Source organism: Lachnellula hyalina (assembly GCF_007821495.1).
Source record: "Lachnellula hyalina strain CBS 185.66 chromosome Unknown contig00030, whole genome shotgun sequence".
Lineage (NCBI taxonomy): Eukaryota > Fungi > Ascomycota > Leotiomycetes > Helotiales > Lachnaceae > Lachnellula > Lachnellula hyalina.
In genome coordinates, this window is record NW_022157144.1 from 176391 (window position 1) to 193109 (window position 16719).

General features: G+C 44.6%; 3 protein-coding genes across 3 annotated transcripts; 2 read left to right on the top strand and 1 right to left on the bottom strand.

Moving 5' to 3' along the window:
• Positions 1-4685: 4685 nt before the first annotated feature.
• ustYa_1 (Oxidase) lies at positions 4686-5350 on the top strand (the record flags this gene model as incomplete). Its single annotated transcript, XM_031148435.1, has 2 exons — positions 4686-4839; positions 4902-5350. Coding segments are annotated over 2 exons (603 nt in total), but the record flags the coding sequence as incomplete, so codon positions are not given.
• Positions 5351-8726: 3376 nt separating this feature from the next.
• On the bottom strand, positions 8727-10467 carry pdh1 (Pyranose dehydrogenase; the record flags this gene model as incomplete). The annotated part of the gene is made up of 2 exons (XM_031148436.1): positions 8727-10355; positions 10405-10467. 2 exons carry the CDS (start codon positions 10465-10467, stop codon positions 8727-8729), a joined length of 1692 nt encoding a protein of 563 aa, XP_031007301.1.
• A 4549-nt stretch (positions 10468-15016) lies between these two features.
• On the top strand, positions 15017-16719 carry vrtL_0 (Efflux pump; the record flags this gene model as incomplete). Its single annotated transcript, XM_031148437.1, has 3 exons — positions 15017-15175; positions 15245-15634; positions 15688-16719. The coding sequence occupies 3 exons, from the start codon at positions 15017-15019 to the stop codon at positions 16717-16719; spliced, it is 1581 nt and encodes a 526-aa protein (XP_031007260.1).

Consider the following 16719-nt stretch of genomic DNA (forward strand, 5'->3'; position numbering starts at 1 on the left):
TTGTGGGTCAGAGCAGGGACTAACTCAAGCCGCACGAATAAGAGTTAAGCGAGAAGACGAGCAGTAAACTCGGGAGCATGGAACGAAGGGGGCAGGTGAGTAAGAAGGGGGGCCCTGCTGAAAGATAAGTCATTTGCCATCTGCTTATCCGAGGAAGGGAACTTATTGCGTGCTTGAGATCCAGGAACACCTTGTACTGTACATTGCTTTGTCCTAGGCCTCGCACAGACCGTCTGTATCGCAGTTTGCCTCGCGGTCCGTGCAAGTGGATTCTTTGACCACGATGTACGGAGTACGAAATACGACGTGTTGTTGATAGATCTTTGATCAGTGGGTACTAACACCTCGGTTCGGTGGGCGTGGACGTGGACGTGGACGTGGACGAGCAGGTGATTGTGAGGGTGTGGGGTCTAGTTTCCGTTCTGTCATGCATATTGCAAGTACTAGTTTCCTGCATACCCGGAGCTGCCTATATAGCCTTTATCACCAGGGGTATTGTCAGCCATCTGTTTGATTGGGCTGCAGGCTTGTCGATAACAAAGCCCCCGCCAATATTGAAATCCTTAGAATCCTGTGATATAGCCATAGGGGTAAGTTCGAGGTAGCACCTCCGTAAAAGAACCCCAAATGAACGCGCCATCTCAAGGACTGAGTTGCATATTGCAATACGCCACACGGGACGAGTTTGAATTCGTATGAATACACACCCTTTCTGTCTTAACCGCCGGCAATATTATGCACCCAAGTAGCCAGCCTCGGCTCCTGCTGTATGCAATGGTCTATGCATGGCTTACCTTCCAAGTCCGTCTCCTCCGCCCGCCTGTGAAACAAGGTTGAAATTTTCCAACTCAAATCTTTTTAGTTTTAATTGGTTACAAATGAATAATATATCAGGTGATCATAATACACGTGCGGCCACGCGAAGAGAAAATGGGGGTTTCAGCGGGTCTGTCCTGGGAGTAAAGATAAAACAAGGGAGAAAGGGAGAAAGGGAAGGAGGCCCGAAGCATCACTTTAAGCTATGTTGGTATACCATACGTCTCGTGCAGCAGAGACGTGCAGCAATCAAACATATAGTCCTGTTTAACCACTACTAATACTGCTTACTTTCACTTCACGTCAAATTTTATTTTGTCTTTCTTCAATATACTCCAATCGGGCGTAACTTTCACACAACTTTCAAGTCCGCCAAAATGAGCAGCTACAATTATTCTCAGTCCCAGATGATTGGGCTGGGCGTTGCATTTACTATCCTGCCTGCCGCTTTCGTGGGTGCGAGGCTCTTTGCGAGAAGGATTCAAGGCGCAAAGCTGGGAACTGACGACTATTTGATTATCGTAGCATGCGTAAGTTTGTTTGCGATTCTGGCTCGCTCTTGTATCTCTGACTTCCGAACAGGCTTTTTCAATATCTTGTTGCGTTGTCCAACTCATAGGTGAGGCTATTGTGCTTTCTGAATGAACATCCCACAACTAACCCTGTTGCAGCTGCCATTGATGGGCAACTAGGGCAGCATCAAACTGATGCCTCAAATGGCATGCCTATATTAGACGATCCAAGGTTCTTGAAATATGAGCGAGTAGGTTGACAATTACTCGAGCGTCAAACAGAAATCTAGGGCTAACCTCCAACTTCTAGTGCAAATTTGCCCTACAAATGCTTTCCGTAATCGGACTCGGTTTGACGAAGTCCTCTATCTTATTCTTCTATATGAGAATATTCGCAACAAGCTCTTTTCGTCTGGCCGGCAGAATTTTGGTGGGCATAGTCATCGCATGGACAATCGCCTTCTTCTTCACGAACCTCTTTACTTGCGTTCCCGTAACCGCCCTGGTCGAACAGTTCTATGGAAATAAATGCATCAATACTATTCCTATGTGGTATTCGGAGTCGGCTACGGATATTGCGCTAGACTTGACCATCTTGTCCATGCCTATTCAACCAGTCATGAACTTGCATCTTCCTTTGAATCAAAAGATTGCTGTCATGGGCATCTTTCTTCTCGGTGCTACGTAAGTTTTATGATTCACGCGTTCTTGCTTGGCCAATCGTAAACTAATAACTGCAGTGTCTGTGCAGCAAGTGTTACCCGTATAGTAGTCTTCGTTCAAATCGGAAGTGTGCTCCAGATTCATTATAATGACGAGACTTGTAAGTATTCCTTACTATTTGGGAAGGTTCTTTGCTAATTCTTCTTCAGATTATACTTCACCTGTGTTTTTCTGGACTGTTATAGAGCTGGCGCTAGGAATAATCGCCGCGTGCCTGCCGACACTGAGACCTATTTTCACTCAAACCAGAAGTCGACCATGGACCAAAATGTCATCTTACTGGAGCTCGTTGTCAAGCCAAGGAACACTGAAGAATCAATCGAAGTCGGGGCTCAGTAGCACTCAAATGAGTCGTTCGAAGGGTTTTGATTCTAGAAGCGATACGGCGGATTCAATGGGGACGCCTTTTGTTCAGACGCATATTGAGGGAATTGAGCTTGACGAGAGTAAGCTTCCGAGGGCAGGTGTCATTCGTGTGCAGAACGATATATCCAGTAGCAATCGTTCTTTCAATTAGTATTGCAGGATGCGCCACGCCGACCAGCATAAGAGAAGAGTTTCCTGGATAGCATCAATTTACTTCTTCAACTACGTCTTTGACTATGTCTCTATCATATCCAGCGCCTTTTTGATACGCCCGCCTTCTCTTTAACTTCTAAAAATTACTGCTTTTTTGTACATAGCATTTGAGCCCCTTGATGGGTGCAACGGCTCTTAGCTAGCGTATCTCACTCTCCCGAGTCCCCGTCGCAGTATTATCTGCTCGGTCGAGAAATGCGAGCCTAGCAGCTGTGTCTGTCGATAAAAAGTCTCTTCACTTCGTTCGGCTCCTCTAACACGGTTGTGGGCAAAAAGTGTAATCTCTTGTTATAACTCATATTTGTAACGGAATCGGGTGGTCAAGGGCTTGAATAAGAGCTCTGACTCCACGAATGCTAAAGTTTTCCAACCCTAATAACGAAAAAATCACATCTTGCTATCTCCACGAGTTCAAATATGCACACGTTACAAATTCTGACATTCTCTACCTCCACCTCTCAATTTCTTATAAATCTCCAAAAGAAAAGTAAAGAGCCATCAATTCAGAGCAAACTAAGATTGAGCCACGTTTCCTCAGCAACCATACCCTCTCACTTCTCATCTGGTAAGGACCAAGTATAAACAACTTGGTCATCACCGTCTACCGTTTCAGCACGTTTGGCCTTCTCGTCAGGAAGCGACCAAGTATAAACAACTTGGTCATCACCATCAACGGTTTCAGCACGCTTGCTTTTTTCGTCCGGCAGGGACCAGGTATAAACAACTTGGTCATCACCATCGACAGTTTCAGCACGTTTGGCCTTCTCGTCCGGAAGTGACCAAGTGTAGACGACCTGGTCGTCACCATCGACGGTCTCGGCTCTCTTGAGGTTCACTTGTTTACGTTAGCTTTTGAAAATTCCTGAGGTTTCCATTAACTCGATGGGGACTGACCATTTCCTGTAGGGAAAGCAGAAGCAAAACTACCAAGCAGCAGAAGAGATTGGAGGAGTTGCAGAGACTTCATGATGTTTCCTGACGTAATGTTGATGTGATGTGTTTGGTGTATGGCGGGAGTGAGGAATCTGCTCAGTTGTTGGTCATGTATCTTAAAAGGGATTGCTTTGCTTATACAAATAACTTCGGGTAATATGTTTCAACAAACAAAATATACAGACAATCTTCCTAATCTTAATAGCTAGGGAAGTCAATCAAACTAAGCTAAAAAGGAATCTCCTACCGCTTAGATATCAAAGTTTCTCTCACCGCCTGTGTGTCGTTGCCGCTTCGTAAAGGGGGGGGGTATCGGATGAACATCTCGCTAGTAGTTTTAAGGTTAAATCTACTTTCTCATCAGGTAGATTCAAATTCTTTCCGGTCAGCCTAGCCATAAAAAGGATCAATCATGATATTTTAATCAATGACCGATAAGGAAAACAGGCTAAAATAAGATCAGGACGCTGAAAAGAGAAATAGCCACAAAAGATAAAGTGCAAGGTTTACTGTTGACGACTTTTGAGGGGGCAGACCTTATTGATAAAGTTACGCTAACAGGGAGTTCGTCCGATTTGTCCCCCCTCATCTGCATGACACATAACCCATTGGCTTACCATCATGCAAGCAATATCAATATTGTACCTTACTACAAGGTTGCATATATCACGACAGGACATTTTCACCAAGCTAAAATTTGCCGCGTATACTTCGAGCTAGTACTGCGTATGTGTTGGCGTGCTACGAGAATTCGACTGAATGACCCCACGCGCTTTATGCAGGTGGAAGCAAGACTATCTCCCATTCTTATCTCTACATTCGTGTTTTTACTTTTTTATGTTTAAAGCTCTTTTCATCTAGAAGTTTCAAGGCCGCAATCTTCGCAATCTTCGACAATGGCTCTCTCCTTGTTTTCATCAAAGAACGTAGACAGTTACAGTCCTGTCGAAACCTCTGATAGCGAGATCGGTGAGACTAATATTCAACTCGGAGAGAAAAGAACAAAGCAATGGTCGCGGACTCAAGTCTTTCTTCTCCTTACAGTCAGCATCATCATCTCCAGTATTTCCGCGTTTAGCATTGGGGCTCGTAGTCAAAATCCACCCAAGCGAGTACTTCTAGGTAAGAAATAGCTCGAAACCGGAACATGATCAAACGCTAAGCTTGCGGTCTATAGCACCAGCTGGAAACATCCAAGCTCCAATGATTTACAACCAGACCTATACTTTAGAGCCAACACCAGAGATTAACGAAGCATGGGATGATCTGTTCCCTAGTGCGTCCAATTCCCCCACAGCAAAAGTTTGCTCTCTAAAACACTGCTAACTCTCATTTCAGAAGGCAAAGGTTTTATACAGCATCCAGAAATATCCCCTAACATCTCCGGAATCGCAGTTTTCCACGAGCTCCATTGCCTTGTATGTGGTGTTTTCCCATTATCCTCCCCATCCCATTATCTCCCTATCTATCTAATACGCCTTCTACCTACCCAGAATATCCTACGTATCGGTTTTTACGCCGCTCTGAATGGCAATATCGAAGCTATGTACGAGGTTCACGACCACAACAGTCGACCAGATCCACACCATCTCCGCCACTGTTTTGATTATCTTCGCCAAGCACTCATGTGTGCCGCAGATACAAATTTGGAGCCTGTGGATTTTGAGCTGGGTGGCGTGACGGGGTGGCGCTTTGATAAGACGTGTCGGAACTTTGACGAGGTCAAGGAATGGGCAGAAGTAAATAGGAAGTGGGATGATCAGATTAAGGAATCTGGTAAGGTGTAGTGGTAATTAATGTTTCTGGAGTAGTGGGTATTTTTGCATCTTGATAGATTATTGCGTTTAGCTTTTTCCTAAATATACGTTGAAACAAAAACCATCAGCAAATGTTTTTTATGTGATTTTGAATTTTCTTGAGGTAAATGTACGTTTTTCTTTTACCTCTAAAAGATTGAACAGAGCACAGGTGGACGGAGTCCTCTGAGTTTACCAGACACTGAGGCTAGAACCGTCTATATCTCTAATGGCACATTAGTTTGGACATAATAAATTCTTCTATACGATGCAAAGGACAGCTTCTTGAAGATAATATTTTTTATTACGTTAGACTCATACTTCTAGAAAAACTTGATTCTGATCTTAGAGATTATCTTGTTCATCTTTAGAAAGAAGAACACCCTGATCAAAAATCGGTACAGCACGCGCTCTTACCCAAGCCGAAAGACTTTCCCAATTTACACATCGATGGTGCCCATCAGCAACAGCCGTGAGTGCTGGTGGATCTGTATGCAGCCACGTGAAAGTGCTTAGAGACGGGTCTCCTCTGCACATGATGGCTTCTCTCAGCATCTCCATACAATGATCTATTTTCATGTCATCAGCTTTCTAAATTGATGTCTCTACTTTTTATCTTTGGGGGATCAATATCTTACCAATATGTGCTTTCCATTCTACAAGCTCCTCTTCTGTTTCATTGACAAGGTAATGGTCTTTATAAACATAATGTCTGATTTTTTTCTGTTGCGTTTTCAGTATCCGCCAACAAAATATTGATATATCTTTGACTTTTCTATCTCTTCTCCCAGGGAAAGATCTCTAGAAAAGCCCAAATAGGGTATGAATTACTAACCAAACAATGCAGCTCATGCGAAACTCCCATCTCAACTGCGTATCCCGATCCATCAGCTAGTGGAATAGACGTTGTGTTATAATAATCCAGATCCTTCTGCGGCGCTGAAAATCTGATATCTGCTCATTGGAAAGTGTCAATTAAGGCCATATCATGAACTTATACTCAACTTTCGGAGAATTTACATACCTTCGAATAGCTCATGCCATGCGCTCTCAAGTTCGGGTCGTGGATCTCCTATAAACGGATTCCCCTCTAAAGCTACAGGAAATGTTCGTGTTTCGTACTTCACTGCTGAGCTCTCAGCGAGCGCTGTGAATTTCATCAGCCTCTTGTACTCGTATACGCAATCTCTCTTATGGGGATTCACCTACAGGGAAATAGATCCGAAGGGGGGCGATCAAGACAATTACTAGATTCCGTCTGTCGATGATAAAGCAATGAAGATATTATGATCAGAGGCACATAAGCTATTGTCAACAAGAAAATCGATACATTCACAAAAGTCAGCCGGGAACAAATACCACGGCGCTTGTGCTGTAGTTGAAACGAGCTGATGATCTCTTTCGAATCATTGTCTTGGTTTTGACTTAGAAGATGTTGCTCTACACCGAAATCCTTTTCATGGTCCATGGCCGCTGATTTTTCGCAGGAGTTGGTGGTTTCAAGAAAGATGCGTCTTTACTCCGTACTTCGGAACCGTCTGGGTATAGAAAAGTGCAATAGCACTTATCGAGTAATAATCTCAAGGTCGACTAAGGATACACAATTACCCGTTTTGGTGAACGCATACAAGCAAAGGTTTGATTCGTCAATGGTATGGAGTACAGGTGTAACCACCCACGCTAGCGAAGTTATCCTTGTTTGTTAGATGTAGATAACATACAGAACTGCGGAGGTCTTCCCTCATGTAGAAGGTAAGGATGGCAGATTTGGGGCATGTTGACAAAGCATTCCTCAAGATTCTTGGGTCAAGATTCAAGCATTTCAAAGCTATAGTGATACATGGGCGGACAGGGGTACGCATTGCTTGGCATGCGATGCAAGATAAAATGCAATATTGTGAAGAGATCTTTATGCTGCTTGTGTTTCATTCTACGGCACATATTCTCGTATAGGAAATGTATGAGACATGTTAAGCGTATCAAGTTCGAAGCCCCTCGGTATTCGGGAGTGTCTAGCTTACTACGGAAGTTCGAACGTAGGTGCACGGAGGTCCCCGCCCCGACAGCCCTACCTGCAGGTTCCATACTGTGCTCCGTACTCAGAAGCTCAGACCGTGATGCCAGCGGCATAAAAAGGGTCTGTGCGTAGGGTTCTTGTTGGCTCGGGATGAAGCAATTCGGTAGTTTTGTATGGAAGGCCCAGCGAGGTGCAGCCAATAAATATCATTCTGGATAAGAGCTCCGAAAGAAGGCGTTCCGCACAAGCGGGAGGCCTTGTATAGCCCTTGTCGGATCCACTTAAACACCTACAAGCACTTGGAAGTCATGTGCACGGAGTAGACAACTCAGTGCTGTATTACCCCTAGGCCTAATTACCCCTGTGTCATCTTCCGTAGTACAGATTACCTGCATATTTGGGGCCTGTTCCCTAGGTGGATCAGGGGGTATCGGACGAACCCTTCGTTACCTACGGAGGTAAATAGGTACAGTTAGAACTACAAGGGTTCTATAGGCTACATTAATGATTTTCTCAGGTCATCGAAATGGAACTGGCCATTTACCAATGTTTAACCCCTATAGTGTTATATTAGTGTTATATCGCCTTCTCCGCAAAAAGTATCTAGTTTTCAGTTGCGTTTCCTCAAGCTCCTTGACTATATGAGTTAATCAACTTGGCTACATGATCCACTATAGAGTAAATAGGGTCAATTTAGAGTCAGAACTAGTTATACAGCTCCAACGATGTAGGCTAAGCTCCACAGTTTCAAATGTTCCGGAGTCCTCCGTAGCAACATGTGATCAACTACTGTAGCAAGGGTTCGTCTGATGTGTTCCCCACATTTTATGTGCATACGACACATGCAGTATACGGAGTTGCGCTAATGCCGGGCGCGCTACAGTAGGAGATTTACCCCCCTAGAGTTACCTGCAGATAGGGCGAGGGGCTAGGGGCGAGAAGTGGGGTATCTGTGCGTTCAGGTCTTTTTCAGGCTTCACTAAGTCACTCTCGCTTTCGGGCTGCATTTGCAAATGCAATGCAATGGAGTTTCAAAAGTTTCTATCTGAAAAACTTCAAATAAGTATAGCCTAAATCTGAGATCCATAAGAAGTAACGTAAAACAATTTTTCCTTCTACCACTAAGATTTTAGAGATTTGAATGCTTGTAAGTCCGACTTATATGCCGAATTCCCTGCCTAAATGCATAGATTGCAATTTATTAGGCTCGGCTCATTAGCATTACACATGAAGAACGACCCGCCAAGACGACATCACAGCCAGATGTCATTGGGGCACCCTTGAATTCAGGCACAACTGTTCCTGATGACTTGTTTAATCGCAACTATATAAGTCCTCCTAAAAGAGCAGTCAAACTCGAGCTTCATCTAGTATGATATCTGCAGCCTGCTCAGCAAGGGCATAGAGTGTCGCCTGTGGATGACCGCCAATCGGCACCGGGAGCACGCTGCCATCCACCACCCGCAAGCCACCAACACCCAAAACTTTCAAATCAGACCCCACTACTTTCCCCATTGCTACCGTACCGGCTGCGTGCTTGTGAGACATACCCACAGCTCTAATTCGCTGCTCGATTTCCTCATCCAACGAGTCAGGGGAAAGCTCAGCTTGCCCTGGCGGCGCTACCTCGCCTTCAATATACTCTTTAGCCGGTGACGTCTCAAGCATTACCTGCAACATCCGCCGAGTCCCATAGATAAGGCAGGCTACATCTGCCTTAGTGCTGTAGTAGTTGCTGGTTATAAGCGGCAGGTCTGAGGGCGAGGTCGATGCAAGTGTAACAGCACCTCGAGACGTGGGCAGGAGGAGCATGATTGAGCTCGAAATGAAGGTGCCGTTCATCGGCAATCCAGGAATACCCGCAGGTGCATATATGACTGATGACTCGATGTGACACCCCCCAGCCTTTAAGAGTGACGAATCACTATCCTGGGTAGATTCTTCGACCCTCTCCAGAAAGTTGGATGGAACTCTTTCGTTCACAACCCAGTCGCAGGGCATGCCTTTAAAGTATGCAGGTTTGTTCCAGATTGGGTTGCCCATGGCTAGACCTTCCTCTGGATGGCGAACTTTCCACAGCTGAAAGTGTGCAAAGTGGTCGAACAAGTTCTGGCCCACTTCTGGTGCATCATGAACAACCTGAATTCCGAGCGCAGAGAGAGCTGATGCAGATCCAATACCCGACAGCATCAGAACCTGTGGGGTTCCAAATGTGCCGGCAGATAATATGACTTCCTTATGGGCCTTGATAAATCTGCCATCGCTGAGTTGAACACCGGACGCTTTCGGCCTTTCCTCCTCATCCTTGGAAAATATGATGCGGTTAACACGCTTGTTTGTAATGACTGTGATGCCTTCAATCCCATACGCTTTCTGGGCAGGTTGTCGCTGTCCATCTCTCCAGTTCTCAAGGTATTCTGAAATTCCTTCCGTGGAGCCGACAGGATCGGGATTGTATTTCACTCCAATGTTCGTCCAAGCCTTCAGTAATGGCTCCCGAAGGCCGTACTGGCGATCAGGATCGCTGGCCGAGGTTGAGATGATATGAATTGGACCCTCGAAACCGTGTTGCTCGGGATCGGCCTTCTTGTCAAAATACTTCTCGGATTTCTTGAAGAAAGGAAGCAGACCGGCATAGCTCCAGCGAGAATCGTCGACGATTGCACCCCACGCATCGTAATCAGCGGCGTTCCCACGAGACCATCCGGCGTAGTTGACTACAAGTATTAGTAGAGTGCTCACCAAGATTAAATACTCTTCCGGATTCGCAACATAACAAGTCAGAGTGGAGGGACAAAGAACAAGGTTGGTTACTAGTACTCCCACCCCCAAGAGCTTTCCCAGCATTGTTGATATGAACTCTGTTATTTGTTGTGGCATCAGGAAGACTTGGATACGCCCAATCCAAGTCAGACCCTGTAAGAGCAAAACTGCCGAAGGGCGAACTAGCATTTGGGTTATCAGAAGCATCTGGTCCCGCTTCAACAATGATGATATTTAGCGAAGGATTGCCTTGATGTAGTCTTACTGCCAGTGTGCAGCCAGTGAGCCCTCCGCCAACGATAATGTAGTCTGCTTCTGTCGCCGACATGGCTTGCTTGTGCGAATTATCTGATCGTATGTGATGTAAAACTCAAATACCGGTAGTTTCTTTTTGTAGATTTGATTCAATGGTGTTGCGCGAGCTGAAATTGAAGAAAGTTGGTCTTGTTATCTCTACAAACCAGAAGGATGACAAGGGCTTTATAGCCGTGGGTAAATTGACCTCCTCTCTCAGTCTATAAAAAGAATCGTTGGAGTAAACGAGTTTTAATGCCTTAAGTCCGCCAACTGTCTCATCCATGGAAAGCCCCTGTTGTTGGTTACATTCACGTGATAGCGTAAGGGATTGCGATACCATCTCATTTACAGTAAGAGCAAAGACTTAGCCGGTGTAACACTCCATTCTACCTTTTCGGTTTGTTACATTGACCCCTCGCTTATTTCCCAGCCCCTATCATTACGCGTAGCTTTCAGAATGCCACACGTATATATCCAAGTATAGAGTAAGTCCCTTTTTCCTTTTCAATGTGCTAAATGCAACCCGACGCGCAAGATAAACACCAATTCCCAATTGTGATACTCTTTCTTACGCGGATTCTTTTGAGTAAAATATAGTCTAAGAGCAATACAAGAATGCCCACGTGAGCTGTCCCTCCAACTTTATGCAACTCACCTGGTCTGGCAACATTTCACCCCACCTGCATTTATCTCATCTCTACCAAGCTCCAGCATAGCCCGGTTTTGGAAAACCTTGCATTGACTTTCAACTCTCCCGCTTTTTCTTAATTGATAAGATAATAGTTGTGATCTTTAGGCAGGTCGATCGGTCAATTAAGCTACCTAAAACATCACATTCTCACATTTGAGATGATAATAATTCCACTTCAATTCGTCTTCCATTGCTAATAGAACGCTTATTTAATGAAACCAGACACTTTTGAATTTTAATTACTTGGTCCAGACACCTCAACTAATATTTTAATTGCTGACTAACACCCTAGTTTGACGCATATAAAGGCTTTGGTGACGTGCTATATGTGAATGAAGGGTAGGGATCCTGTAATCCATACACGTGATATCGCTAACCTGTGACCATATGTTAGAATGATACGACTGGATTATACGATGGAATATCGCTCGAAGCTAGTATAAAGAGATTAAGTTATATATATTAACATATATATTAAGAAGAGGATATGAATGAATACCCGAAAACCAGTTTGTGGTCAGTCATGCTTATGTCAGCAGCTAAATCCAGCAGCATATTTTACTTTACGCTTAAAGTTCGTTTTGAGGTTTGGAATCTAACATATAAGTGACCGCACTAGCTTAGAACCATAAGTGTCTGTATTCAGTACTCAATTTGTATCTGTCTGACCGTAGAACTATCGGTAAAACAATCAACCTTACTATAATGGCCCTGCTGTTATGGCCCTTCCATGCTGGTCCTTGTCCTCATCTACCTTGGAAGGCAATCCTATGCGGAAAACATTTGATCCCTTGAAACCACTCTCCTCTTTCAGGGTGTCATTTTACAGACAACCTTCGGGGAAAGGGTAATATCGCCGTCATCTGTACTCGCGCTCGAAGCACACGACACTACTTCTCCATTTTGCGCGTCAGCGACACAAGAAATGGTCTTTCCAGGGCACATGACTTTCCCAGGTCCACTTTGAGTGCCTGTGTAGTGGCAACCACTTCCAATTGCCGAAGGTAAATCAAAAGTACCTGAGGGCCAAGGCACGTTTTTGCTATTTACTTTGTCCGTTTGCTTTATCCTATCGTCCTGAAAGACTTGAGCTTGCGAGCTGCCGCAAACATCAATAGTCATTCCAGGTTTTCCAAGGAACACTGTCCATATGTTTAAGGTGACAATCGTTTTGTGCTCCAAGTGGGAAAATTCAAGCCGGACTAGTATTGTAGGAGTAGGTAGAGGCGTTGAAGCACTATCCCGTTTTGGAGTTGTTGATCCTACAGTAGTTGTTGGTTCGGTGCAACGTTCAGGTAAAGCTTCAGTGGTCGTAGGGCATGGTGTGGTTGTTCTGAAAATCCATTGACAGTTCACAAGTGTGCTACCAACCCAGGCTGTATTTGTCAACTTTGGAAGTACACCTGAGAGGTATCCTCCATCCAAATCCGTCAGAATTGAGCTACCAGGTTCCGGCAAATGGCTGCATAAAGTTGATGCTCCTCCACACGAGACACTTTTCCCACCCAAAGTATTTGTTTCATTTGAGTTTGAATATATCGAGGCAAAGTTCAAACTACTAAATTTCTTGGCCGTCGAAAACGTTGTAGGACGAAACGACGTGAAAAAAGATTTGCTTACTGAATAGCTGGTTGAACGCATATCTGGATGAGAGTTTTCAGATGTTAATGAAACACCAGTTGTAGGAATAGTACCAGGAGTTGCGGATGAACAAGTGGTATCTGATTCGGATATTGTTACTGGTGGTGGTGGAAACGTATCCTGGAGGCTGTAGTGGACGTACATTGAGGCATAATCTTGGTCAGAGTATTCTAATAAGATGGATGAATAGGCAACTTGATCGCTAATTAATAAGGCATTGACTTGAACAGGGCAATTGATTAGTAGAAGTAGTGTTTATTTATATTCTCTATACACTAGGCATGAATGAATACGAGTTTCGCCCTTAGAACAGGTAGCATCCAGGGAACTGAATCCTCCTTAGCCATATTCGTGGGAAAGGTGATGTGTTTTTTAAATTTTCCTTCTTAAAATCTGTCTTCATCCTCACATGCTGTAAAAAAAGTATTTTGGAGTAGAGGGATATTTTTTGACCTCTACCTTCAATTATATGGTTGTTATATTCGTGGAGATTTCGGACATAAGAATGCGAGGAAAAACAACTAGGGCGCTAAAAGCAACGACGCTAGCGCGGGTAGGCCTCCGCTACTGTAGCTACTTCTTTCAGCTCGGTGTGCGTGCCGTACTTACAACAGCTTATAACAAACCCCAACTGCCCGCCATCTTGTACACCAAAGCACTTTATATTAAAAGATTGGCGCAGCAGGAATCCTTCAGGATCTTTTTTTTGCATGCCAAGGCGTCAGCGCGCCGCATGGGTCAGTGCATTCTTAGATAGACAGGTCCGCCTATGTTCACGACCGGCCTTCATTTGCATGTCGCCAAACCAGATATCACGTCGATTGAAGCAACTCTTTGCCCCAACACTCTACGAAGATGTCCGACTGCCGCTTCTACCTAAGCGATGAAGTTTCAAATTTGATACTCAGGCAGGTGCGTCAACCAAAAATCCCACTCAAGCAGGCATTTTGAAGACGTAAAACTAAAACCTACTAGGTTTTTCTTACCAGCCCAAATGACTTGCAGAGTCTCAGCCAAGTTACGAGTCATTTCTATCGAATTGCTACACCAGTTTTATATGAATCGCTCGTCTTGACGGCTTCCAGATTGCAAAGCCTATATGCAGATACTAGATTAAGAAATCTCCGATCCAACATAGTTTTTTGTACACGCCATATCACAATTCAGGGCGAATATCCCGACTGGAATATTTTAGCCGATCTGATTTGTCAACTGAAGCATTTAGATTCAATTCAGTATTGTCCCTCGTGAGCCTATCACTTGAACCAGCTCTAACCTATGTTAAACCAGATGGAAATCGTGGGACAAACCTTTCCCAGCGATAGTTCGTGAGCGTCTAGAGGCAAATTGGCCCGACACTCCTCTTTATATTGAGAACCTTCCAATTGGTCACCGATCAGATGATGTGGATATACAGCAACATGACTTGGATATCATGGACCGGCTTTTTGCTTGCTCCAATGTCCGTATTATCAAAGCTGATATCAATTATGAGCACCCCATTACAGGTTTTCTAGGCCTTTCTTGAAACATATATACTCAAAGGAGGACAGGAGGCAATTCAATACCTCTTGATGGTCACTTATTTCATCAATACGAGGTAATCTTACATATGCCCGTATTCGAGCCGGGGGTTTTCACGTAGGCCACAAAGATAGTTGCAACTTATTTTCTGCTACAATAAATGACCCCTGCGTACTACGCTAAAACTTGTCTTTTTCCGACTCCGTATCCGCACTCGAAACCTTTAGTAGGACAGCACAGCCCCTCGACTGGTACAATTTCTGACTTACATTCATCCAATAGAAAGGTCAAATATTATCAGATGATCCGATATCCGAACATCTCCACCTACTGTAGCCTGCTGCGTCAAGCTGATGCTTCGGGGGAAGTGGGGCATTTCACGAAGATCCGGTTTCTATAATAATTCTCAGGGGTTGTATGGAACTTTTAGTATTTCAATAGTTAGTATTTGCGGTTCTTTCTGCCTTTTGGTCCGATGTCGCACTATCATTTGTCCTTTCTATCCCCATCAAGGTGTCGGGAGTCCAGATTTATCAGATCTTCCCCGTGAAGTGCATTTAGTATCCCAATCATCCTCTCATTACACCATGTTCTATAAGTTGCTTCTCATCCCGCGTATTACGGAAGGTATCTAGAGCCCTTATTTGCACATCTTTCCTTCGCTTGATTTTATACTCAGCCAGTAGTTAGAGCTATCATAGACGCAGCCGTGTATCTAAGCAACATGACAAATAAAAAGGAGCTACAGTTTTCAGAAGGCTTGGGCTTTTTGTCAGAAATCAAGGTCGAGGAAAGTATCGAAAAGCCAGAGTATGGAAAAGTGGATGTGGAAAAAGGATGGAAGACTACAACGGTCAACAACAAACCCGAGGACCCAAATCTAGTATGTCTATCTTTTTTCCCTTTCTATTTCACCATTCAATTGGAGTGAAGGATGTCTGACATGTATCAGGTCACTTGGGATAACGCTGCAGATCCCATGAACCCCAAGAATTGGCCCATGAAAGACAAGTGGATTGTCACGCTTATCATCTCGCTGTTCCTACTCGCAACCTTAATGTCCTCAACGATAATTTCTCCTGCATTACCTGACATTGCAAAGAGTTTGGATATAACCAGTGACGTTGAAATCCAAACCACAATATCCGCGTTCGTGCTTGGCTATGCATTCGGTCCGTTGTTCCTCGCACCATTATCTGAAATGTATGGACGAGTCATTGTAGTCCAGTGGTCAAATGTCTGGTTCGTTATCTGGAGCATTGTAAGCGGATTTGCAGCAACGAAAACTCAACTGATTACAGCTCGCTTGATGGCTGGTATCGGTGGGAGTGCAGCTTTGACGGTAAGTCAATACTTGAGAAGTTTCACACCATTTCATGCTGACCCATATCTCAGATTGGTGGTGGAATTGTAGGTGATGTATGGAAACCCGAACAGCGAGGAAGATCATTGGCATTGTACAATTTGATCCCTCTGTTAGGTCCTGCTTTCGGTCCTCTAATGGGGGGTTACATTGCGCAGCGAGCTTCGTGGCGCTGGTCCTTTTTTACTCTCGCCATATTCGAAACAGTTCTGATCATTCTTTCTTTTGCTACTTTCAAGGAAACCTATGGCCCTACAGTCTTAAAACGAAAAGCCAAAGCCCTTCGAAAGGCCACCGGAAACTTTAACCTCTACACTAAGCACAAGAAGGAAAACCCCGCACTCTTACCCAAATTAAAAACTACGCTCTCTCGGCCTACCAAACTCCTCTTCACACATCCCATAATCCAAATTCTCGCCATATATGGTGCTTATAGTTTTGGTCTCCTTTACATTGTTCATACCACCTTTCCCAAACTATGGACCGAACGTTACCACGAGTCTGTGTCACAATCCGGACTCAACTTTATCTCAATCGCCATCGGATTTACAATTGGAGCACAAGTCGCAGGCCCCATCACAGATCGCATTTGGCAACATCTGCGCAAGAAGGCAGCAATATCGAACCCCACTCTAAACGGTTTGGAACCAGTCATTATCCCAGAATATCGCGTCCCACTTATGGTTCCCGGGGCACTTCTAGTACCCGTCGGCCTCCTAATATACGGTTGGTGTGCACAGTCCCATACACACTGGATTGGACCCAATATTGGTATTGCAATCTTCAGTGCTGGGACGACCGTAGGGACGCATTGCCAGACTGCTTATGTCATTGACGCGTATCCGGATCACACGGCTTCAGCGTTGGCGGCAATCGCAGTGATGAAGGACTTTGCTGGTTTTGGGTTTCCCCTATTTGCTCCGCAAATGTACAAGGCATTGGATTATGGATGGGGAAATACGTTGATTGCGGGAGTGGCTATTCTTCTTGGGGTCCCTATGCCATGGGTCTTGTGGAACTACGGGGCCAGAATTCGAGCAAAATCAGGAGCAATTCGAGTGTGA